Below are 11006 nucleotides of genomic sequence, written 5' to 3'. Positions count from 1 at the left end.
CACCCCACACTGGGGATTAAGCCGGAAACCCAGGTATGTGCCCTGACCTGGAATCAAACCGTGACCTCCTGGTTCATAGGTCAATGCTCAATCACTGAGCTACAACGGTTGGATGAGACAATTTTTTTAAAATTTTATTTTATTGATTTTTTTTGCGGAGAGAAAGAGAGAGGGATAGAGAGTTAGAAACATCGATGAGAGAGAAACATCGATCAGCTGCCTCTTGCACACCCCCTACTGGGATGTGCCCACAACCAAGGTACATGCCCTTGACCGGAATCGAACCCAGGACTTTTCAGTCCTCAGGCTGACGCTCTATCCACTGAGCCAAACCAGTTTCGGCAGGGTGAATATTTTAAATGTAAGGATATAAAATGGTTAAAAATAAACAAATGACATATTATGCAAGCAATAACCAAAGTAAATAAGGATAACTATATAAATATCAGGCAGAATAGACTTTAAGGAAATATTCAGTATAGAGATAAACAGGGATTTTTCATAATTATAAAAGATTTGATTCAACAGGAAATTATAACAATCTTAAAATTGCAAATACCTGATATCATAGAAAATATATACATAAAAAGTGACAAAGGTAAGAGAATAAAGAAATTTACAATCACCCTGGCGGGGTAGCTCATTTGGTTAGAGCACTGTCCTGATAGGCCAAGGTTGCAGATTTGATCTCCAGTCAGAGCACATATAGAGTCAACCAATTAATGCATAAATAAGTGGAACAACACTTTCTCTGTCTTTCTCTGTCTTTCATTAATAAATTTTTAAAAAGAAAGTTAAATCAAGTTGGTAGGTTTATGTACATGTCTCCCAGTAATTGGTAGAAAAGGCAGATAAAAAACCCATTAAGCATATAGAAGAGTTGAAGGACAACAAAGTTGGCCTAATAAATATAGAACACTATATACAACAATTGAAGAATATATACTCTACTCAAATGCAAATGAAACATTCACCAACATTTATCATACTACTAGAGGACCAGTGCACAAATTCGTGCACCAGTGTGGTCCCTTGGCCTGGCCTGTGGGATAGGGCCAAAACCGGTTCTCTGACATCCCCTGAGGGGTCTCGGATTGCAAGAGGGTGCAGGCCAGGCCGAGGACCCCCACAGGTACAGGATTGGGGCCAGGAAGTAATGCAGGAGGTTGGCCAGCCTAGGATGAACCACAGGAGGGCTCCAGGGTATGTCCAGCTCATCTCACTCAGTCCCAATCGGCTTGAACTGAGCAGCAGCCTAATCTACTGAGTATCTGCCCCCTGGTGGTCAGTGCACATCACAGAGACTGGTCAACCAGTTGACTGTCTGCACCCAGTGGTCAAGCGGTTGTTCAGCCTTAGCATATCATTAGTTATTACACTTTGATTGGTGGGACGGATGACCAGACAACTGGACACTTAGCATATTAGGCTTTTATTATATAGGATGGTCTCTAAAGCAAGTCTTACATTTCTAAGGACTGAAATCATATTATCACAGTAGAATTAAGCTAGAAATCAATAACAAAAATATAACAGGAAATCTCTATTTGAAAATTACATAATACCCTCCAAATAATGCAGGGTTCAAAGGAGAAATAAATGTACAGCATAGGGAATACAGCCAATAATATTATAATAATTATATATGGTGCCAGCTATGATGACCCAAGGGTGAACTCTAGGTAATTAGGCTTAAGTTTAACAACAAAAAATTTTTTAAAACACTGAGCAGAGATTCCAGTTGTCACGCACTTCGGAGTAGATAGACACTACATAATTAGTCTAAGCATATCACTAAAATAGATAAATAAATATTTACAAACAAAGAAACAAGACATATCCCATATAGAGGAAAAATCAGCTTATATACATTGTTTCTGGAGAGGCCTAGATAAAGATTTCAGATAAGCTATTATAAATATGTTTGAATAACTAAAGGACACCATGTTTAAAGAATTAAAGGGGGTGTGGGAGCAGGCGGGGAGAGGTCAATGGGGGGAAAAGAGGCATATGTAAAATTTTCAACAATAAAGAATTTTTAAAAAAAGAATTAAAGGAATGTAAGATGACAATGACTCATCCCATAGAGAATATTCACAAAAAGATGCAAGTTATATAAATAAATGGAAATTCTGTAGTTAAAGGATATAAAAAATAAAACAAAATTTACCAGAGGGGCTCAACAGTAAAAAAGAATGAAGAAAACTGAGTAATTTAAAGGCCTGGGAGACAACATCAAACACACAACATATGCATAGTGGGAGTTCCAGAAGAGGAGAGGGGGGAAATGACATAAGTATTTGAAGAGATATGGGATAAAATTTCTCAAATTTGATGAAAAACTTTAATCTACACATCCAAGAAGCTCAAAGAATTCCAAGTAGAACAAACACAAATATATTCACAGCTAGATAGATATTAATCAAATTGTTCAAAGCCATAGCCAAAGAGAAAAACTTGAAAACAGCAGGAGAAAAATTACCTATCATATGCAAAGGAACCACAATAATATTAACAGCTGCCTAGTCATCAGAAATAATGGAGACAAATGTAAGCAGACAGGTGCCCATCAATAGAGGAGTGGATTAAAAAAAAAAACACAACAACTTGTGGTACATATGTACAGTGGAATATTACTTGGCCATAAAAAGAATAGAATCTTATCATTTGGGACAGCATGGTTGGACCTAGAGGACATTCTGATAAGTAAATAAGCCAGTCAGAGAAAGACAAATACCATATGATTTCACTTATATTTGGAAACTAAATAACAATATAAGCAAACAAACAAAAAACAGAAACAGACTCATAGATACAGAAAACCGGCTGATGGTTACCAGAGGGGTGGGAGATTGGGGACTGGGCAAAAAAGCTGAAGGGATTAAGAAGTACAAATTGATAGATGCAAAATAATCACAGGAATGTAAAACATAGCATAGGGAATATAGTCAATAATATTGTAATAACTATGTACTGGCCACATGCCCAGATTGCGGGCTCAGTCCCCAATGAGGGTGTGCAGGAAGCAGCCAATCAATTATTCCCTTTCACTCTCTCTAACTCTCTGAAGTCAATAAAAATATTTTAATAAACATTTTATAGAAAGAAAGGAGCAATGGAGACAAGAAGGCAGTGTTATGACATATGCAAGGTGCTGGGTGGGGGGACTGCAGCCAAGAATTCTAGAATTCAGTTCACCATGGTAACCGCACATATCAACACTTTCTTCTCCCCAGCTGTGGGTGACCCTTCAGGTCTTCTGCTCTAAGACGTGCTGATGAGAAGGGCGTGGAGAGGTCTCTGACTTAACACTATGGGTGACATCTATGAAGGTATGAGCATTGAACAACTAAAACTGGAGTTACTGGAAGAAATCCATAAGAAAGACTTAGTAAAACTCTCAATAAATGAACTAACATACAAGATAGCGGAACAGAAAGCCAACTTCATTAAAAACAATGAATGGAAAATGCGATATGAGATACAACTTGAAATGAATGATCAACTGATGGAGCAAATAGTTACTCTGAAAGAGAAACTGGGAAAACTCGGTGGAGAGCCTTCAGATATACAAGGTACTATTCAGGTCTACAAGCAATTGCCAATGAAATATTTAATGACATTACTTAGAAAGCTAATCCAAGAGAAAAGTCGTCTTGAAAATCAAGTGAAATACTATTTATTTAAAGTGGAACAAGAATCAAGAGCTTGCAAAAAGATCAAGGATGAACGCCAAAAACTTCTCGATGAACTATTTCAGGCCTTTCGCTTATTCGAAATTTTAAAGAAACAACGTAAGGATGAATTCCTTAGAATGAGAGAGCTTCCAGTGGAAATGGGAAGGTACAATAAAGCAATTCAGAAGATGGGAAATGCCAAGAAAGGATCAGAGAAAAAAAGTGGAAAATCAAGCCATCTTCCAAAAATCAAACCATGATTCAAGAATTGGATGGGTTTATATTTCTTCCTTTTTCATTTGTTATATTCACCTTGTGAAGTTAATATTCAAAACATTTTTCAGGGAATGAAATAGATAAGAAAGAGCTATTAAACCTCTTTTCCTCATCTTTCAGAAGTTTGTTCCTTTGTCTTTGTGAAAGTAACTTCGTAATTTGGCTTAGTTTCAAAAATTATTTTAGAAAGTAATTTTGGTGACCCTGAAATTATAATGGCAGTGTTTGTCATTCTTAAAATATGCTAAGAAACCTGAGTGAGGGACATTTAAAATTAACCCAATCATTGCAATAGTGTATTAGTAGCACATCTTATCATGGGGACTCCATCGTTTTTAAGTGTTAGCTCTACAGGAGCTACTTTGGAATACTTTCCAGATGTTGGAAAATGTCTGTGTTAGAGTGATGGCATGCATGTTGGTGGGGTGCTATTAAAGAACTGAAATGGGAGACACTCTAAGATATCTGTTCTGTTATCAGTTTTGCCACTGACACTATGGGTGACAACTTTGAAGGTGTGAGCATTCTGACTTGGAGTGAATAACGTTTCATTGCATCACTTTCAACATTTATACAGTTGGGAATATTTACCTACTTCCTTGAGATTGCTGTGCAGATCAAAGATACTTACTAAATATTTATTTATTTATTTATTTATTTATTTATTTATTTATTTATTTATTTTATTATACTAGAGAAAAATTTTATCTAGTTCTAAGCTCTGAAGATAATTTGTCATGTGAGGCTTTATAAGAAAACAAAATTATTTATTGCGATAATAAAAACAAAAATGCAGGTTGTGGGCTCAATCCCCAATAGGGGCTTGCAGGAGGCAGCTAATCAATGATTCTTTCTCATCATTGAAATTTCTCTCTCTCCCTCTCCCTCCCTCTCTTAAATCAATAAAAATATATTTAAATTATGTATTAATATCTGTACTTTTAAGTTCAGAATTCATAGAGCAAAAATTAGTATAACAATATTTATTATGTTTTTTATTTATTTCAGAAAGAGGAAAGAAAAGAGAGAATGAGAGAGAAATATCAATGTGAGAGACAAATGTTGATCAGTTGCCTCCCGTACATGCCCTACTGGGGATCGAACCTGAAGCCTGGTTGTATGTCCTAACTGGAATCAAACCCTTCACCTTTTGATATACGGGAGGACACTCCAACCAACCAAGCCACACTAGCCGGCCTTTAATATGTTAGAAATTTTAAAATGCCTAAATATTTTACAAAATATTAAGAACTACCATTTATAAAAACAGATGTTGCTATAATAAAAAAAAAGACATAAAAAAGAGTGCTAGCAAGGATATGAAGAAATTGGGACCCTCATACATGGTTGGTGGAGATGTAAAATGGTGCAGCTCTTTTGGAAAATAGTCAGTTCCTCAAAAATTAAACATAAAGTTATCATATGACCCAGAAATTCCAATAGAAATGAAAACCTACATCAACATAACAGCCCTAGCCAGTTTGGCTCAGTAGATAAAGTGTCAGCCTGTGGACTGAAGGGTCCCAGGTTCAGTTCTGGTCAAGGGCCTATGCCCCAGTTGTGGGCTCAGTCCCCAGTAGGGGACATGCAGGAGTCAGCTAATCAGTGATTCTCTCTCATCATTGATGTTTCTCTCCCTCTCCCTTCCTCTCTGAAATCAATAAAAATCTTTTTTAATTAAAAATGTTGCACACAAAAGCTTATAGCACCATTATTTATTAATAATAGCCAAAAAGTGGAAACCACCAAATGCCTATCAACAACCGAAATGAACAAATTGTAGTATACCCAAACAATGGACTATTATTCAGCAACAAAAATAAATTAAGTACTGATATATGCTACAACATGGATGAACCTTGAAAATAATATCTTGAGTAAAAGAAGCCAGTGAGAAAATATCACATATTGAATAATTCCATTTATATAAAAGGTCCTGAACAGGCAAATCTACAGTGATAGAAAGTAGATTAGTAGTTGCCTGGAGTTGTCATGGCCAGAGGGAGGGTGGGTGATGGAGAGTGACTGCAAAGGGTACAGGGTTTCTTTTTGGGATGATGAAAATTTTCTAAAATATATTGTAGTGATGGTTGCATAACTCTGTGAATATATTAAAAACGATTGAGCGCCGAAACTGGTTTCGCTCAGTGGATAGAGGGTCTGCCTGTGGACTGAAAGGTCCCAGGTTCGATTCCAGTCAAGGGAATGTACCTTGGTTGCGAGCACATCCCCAGTAGGGGGTGTGCAAGAGGCAGCTAATCGATGATTCTCTCTCATCGATGTTTCTAACTCTCTATCCCTCTCTCTTCCTCTCTGTAAAAAATCAATAAAATATATATATATTTTAAAAACTATTGAGCAATACAGTACATTTTAAATGGCTTAGTCATATATAAATGATTTATCCTATATAATAAAAGCCTACTATGCAAATTGTTCGACAGGGAGTTTGACCACTCTCTATGATGTGCACTCACCACGAGGGGGCAGCATGCAACCTGGTGGGCTTTGGCAATGCAGCACTGGCAGCTTGCAGCATTGGAGGCGCTGCCAGCCCCCATGGGCCCCAATGAGAGTGGGACTGTGGCGGGAGGGTGCAGCAGGTCAGCGGGCTACACCAGGCCAAGGCGGGTGTGAATGGGGGCCAAATTGCCCCACCAATAGACCCCAGACAGCAACCAACAGCAGCGGCTGGGGTTGGGACCACCGCCTGGTTCCCAGGCGCTGAGGGAGCTGGGTGGGGGTCCTTGCCCCAATTGATCGCCCACAGGGGAAATGGTGGAACTGGTGAGGGGGCAGCACCAGGCCACAGCAGAGTGTCAGATGGGATTGCAGGGCTCTGAGCATGGAGGCATGAGCTGGGCCTGATCCGAAGGGATCCCACCTGTGCATGAATTCATGCACCAGGCCTCTAGTATCTTAATAATGTTCTTGTTTTGTTAAAAATCTGTACCTACCAAAATAACCCTTAAAAAAAATAAAGGCCCAGAAGATTAAAAAAGAGTAAGTGGATGCTGCACTGACATGCTCCCAGGAATTACAACTAAAATACAGAAAAACTTCCTGAATAATCAACAAAACTTGATACCCGAGGACCGAAAGAGGAGACCACACAGAGACTGAGTTTAAAAATAATAAAATAAAATAAAATAAAATAAAATAAAATAAAATAAAATAAAATAAAATAAAGGCCCACTTAAAGGCAAACCCAGAAAGAGAAAAAAGCCTTAGAAAACTAATTGCTATCAGACTTGCCTTCTAAGAAATAAAAGGAATTCATCAGGCTGAATAGAAATTATAACCCAAACACCAGTAAAGGTAATTACATAGGAAAACATAAAGTACAATATAAATATATTTTTCTTTCTTTTTCACAACTGTTTTAAAAGACATCTGCACAAAACAATAATTGTTAAATATTGTTAACTATAGAATATATAAAACACACTGTCTATGATAATAGCACAAAGGAGGGGAGAGGAAAGGGAGCTATCCTGAAGCAGTTTCTGTATATTACTGGAAATAAATTAGCATTAATGTGAAGTATATTGTTTTAAGATGTATAGTTAATACCCAGAGCAACCACTAAGAAAATAATTCAACAAATAAAGTAAATAAAGAGAATTTAAATGGCACACTAGAAAATGTCTAGTAAGTGCAAAAATAAGCAGTAAAGAAGAAATAGAGATGAAAATATACATGAGACACACATACAGAAAAAAGTTATAAGTAATTCCATTTATATTATAACCAATAACTATATTAAATGTAAATTAAATAAGCACTACAGTAAAAAAAAAAAGATTATCAGGCTAGATTAAAAACAGATTCTAACTGTATACTGTCTAAAACATATACACTTTATATTTTTATTTTATATATTTTTTTAATCATTTATTTATTTATTTATTTTTACATATTTTATTGATTTTTTTTTGCCCCCCTCCCTCCCTCCCACACATCCCCTCCCTCCCCAGAGTTTTATGTCCATTGGTTGTACTTATATGCATGTATCAAGTCCTTCGGTTGATCTATTATCTCCCCCAGATCCTCCTCCCCTCCCCGCTGTAATTTGACAATCTGCTTGTTGCTTTACTATCTCTATATCAATCTTTTGGTTCATCAGTTTATAATGATCTTTATTATCCACAAATGAGTGGGGTCATGTGGTGTTTCTCTTTCATTGATTGGCTTATTTCACTCAGCATGATGTTCTCCAATTCCATCCAGGTTGCTGCAAATGATGAGAATTCCTTCTTTTTTATGGCAGCATAGTATTCCATTGTGTAGATCTACCAAAGTTTTTTGATCCAATCATCTGCTGACGGGCACCTAGGCTGTTTCCAAATTCTGGCTATTGTAGATTGTGCTGCTATGAACATAGGGGTGCATATATCCTTTCTGATTGGTGTTTCTAGTTTCTTGGGATATATTCCTAGGAGTGGGATTACTGGGTCAAATGGGAGTTCCATTTTCAGTTTTTTGAGGAAACTCCACACTGTTCTCCACAGTGGTTGCACCAGTCTGCATTCCCACCAACAGTGCATGATGCTTCCTTTTTCTCCACAACCTCGCCAACACTTGTCGTTTGTTGATTTGTTGATGTTGGCCATTCTGACAGGTGTGAGATGGTACCGCATTGTTGTTTTGATTTGCATCTCTCGGATAATTAGTGACTTTGAGCATGTTTTCATGTGCCTTTTGGCCTTCCTTCTGTCTTCTTTTGAAAATATTCTATTTAGGTCCATTGCCCATTTCTTAATTGGATCATTCATCTTCCTTTTATTTAGTTGTATCAGCTGTCTGTAGATGTTGGAGATTAAAACTTTATCAGTGGTAACATTTGCAAATATGTTCTCCCACACCGTGGGCTTTCTTGTTGTTTTGTTGATGGTTTCTTTTGCTGTAAAAAAGCTTTTTATTTTGATGTAGTCCCATTTGTTTATTTTCTCTTTAGCTTCCATTGCCCTAGGGGCACTATCAGTGAAGAAGTTCTTTTGGCATACGTCTGAGATTTTGCTGCCTGTGGATGCTTCTAGTATTTTTATGGTTTCCCATCTGATGTTTAAGTCCTGTATCCATTTTGAGTTTATTTTTGTGTATGGTGTAAGTTGGTGATCTAGTTTCATTCTTTTGTATGTGTCTGCCCAATTTTCCCAACACCATTTATTGAAGAAACTGTCTTGACTCCATTGTATATTCGTGCCTCCTTTGTCAAATATTAATTGAGCATATTGATTTGGGTAGATATCTGGGTTCTCAATTCTATTCCATTGATCTATATGTCTGTTCTTGTGCCAGTACCAGGCTGTTTTGAGAACAGTGGCTTTGTAATACAGTTTGAAGTCTGGTATTGAGATCCCTCCTACTTTACTCTTCTTTCTCAGGATTGCTGTGGCTACTCGGGGTCTTTTATTGTTCCAAATGAACTTTTGGAGAGTTCTTTATAGGTCAGTGAAATATGCCATTGGTATTTTAATGGGGAGTGCATTGAACCTATAGATTGCTTTAGGAAGTATGGACATTTTGATGATGTTGATTCTACACTCTTGATGCACCCCTTTGTGGACTGTGTGTACAGTCTTTTGTAGTTAAGTCTTAATTGTTGTTGGTATCACTGGGAGGAACTGACCTCCAGGACAATTGGCTGTGAGGATCAGCTGTGTCTATGCCGGGAGACAGCCTTATTCAAAAGCCTATGTGCTCAGCTTGGATGGGGGTGGAGTTTCAGGGTGGAGCCTATAGCCTTTGCTTCCATCAGCCACGCCCTATGAGGTTCCTGAGTCTCAGTGTTCCTCAGTGTCCTTTGGTACTCACTGCAAGCATCTCTAAGAGAAAGGTGCCCTCGAGTTTCGCCCACTACCAGACAGTCTCTCCCCCAATGAGCCCGGAACTGGGGTTCAGTGCAGTTGGAAGTGGGGTTCAGTGCAGTCTGGAGCTTTTGTCTCCTTTCCGCTAAGGCAATCCAGTGGCACAGTCAACAGTCCCTCCTCTGCGCACAAAGTGCGCGACTCCGGGGCTCTGCCTTTTGCCACTCCCCTGAGTTTCCTCCTTACAGCCTAGAATCTCTCTGAATGAGCCTGGGACTCCAGGGTCTCGCCCAGAACTGGGGTTCAGTGCAGTCAGAACTGGGGTTCAGCACAGTCTGGAGCTTTTATCTCCTTCCCACTAGGGCAATCTAGCAGCAGAGTCAACAGTCCGTCTTCTGCACGCAATGTGCGTGCCTCCCGGGGCTCTGCCTTTTGCCGCTCCCCTGATATTCTGCCTTACAGCCCAGGCTACCTCTGTATGAAGCGTTCAGCGCTGTCGGGTCTGGGGTTCAGCACAGTCCGGAGCTTTTATCTCCTTCCCACTAGGGAATGCCAGCCAGGCACTCAGGTGCCCCTCCTCTCCAGCTCCATCCTCTCCCCACGTGCGCACCGTGTCTCCATACCTTAAGCTTTTACAGCTCCTCTGATTTTCCTTCTGGTTTTCTTTTTCCTTCTAGTTGTAGAATTTCCAGTCATTCAACTTTCCTGTAGTTCTGGATAATGTCCACTTTATATTTTAATTGTATTTTTTTGAAATTGTTGTGTGAGGCTGCAGTTAGGTGTTTACCTATGCCGCCATCTTGGTTTCTCTTTTTCCAATCCATTAGTCTTCTACTGCTGTGTAACAAATTTAGCTGCTTAAAACAATACCCACTTATTAGCTCACAGTTCTATAGGTCACAAGATGGCAGTAACCAGACTTTCCTTTAGGCATGGGACTGTAGGATTGTTTAGCAGGGATCAAGAAGTATACCAGGATCATGGGATAAGCAGATAGTAAGCTAAGGAAATGTAATAGGATCCCTAATAACAAAGGAAGTAAAGCAAAAATGTCCTCTGTCCAATTTGTGCCTTAGGAGAGGCAGTCTCTGGGCATTGTTTGGGTGGAAGTCAGTCACAGGGAGTGAAGTCCTTTCCAATGGCGAGGTCTTAGGTGGGGGTGATATCCTCTGAGACAATGTTACCTCCAGCAGCAAGTTTCTGGGCCAGACAATGTCACCTATGATGTGGGACTTGGGATATA

General features: G+C 38.8%; 1 protein-coding gene across 1 annotated transcript; it reads left to right on the top strand.

Moving 5' to 3' along the window:
- Positions 1-3313: 3313 nt before the first annotated feature.
- On the top strand, positions 3314-3937 carry LOC311614788 (coiled-coil domain-containing protein 169-like; the record flags this gene model as incomplete). Its single annotated transcript, XM_084869936.1, has 1 exon — positions 3314-3937. The coding sequence occupies one exon, from the start codon at positions 3314-3316 to the stop codon at positions 3935-3937; it is 624 nt and encodes a 207-aa protein (XP_084726062.1).
- Between the last annotated feature and the right edge of the window lie 7069 nt (positions 3938-11006).

Source organism: Pipistrellus hanaki, assembly GCF_964339955.1.
Source record: "Pipistrellus hanaki genome assembly, chromosome: X".
NCBI classification, from domain to species: Eukaryota; Metazoa; Chordata; class Mammalia; order Chiroptera; family Vespertilionidae; genus Pipistrellus; species Pipistrellus hanaki.
This window is presented reverse-complemented; position numbering and strand designations above follow the sequence as displayed.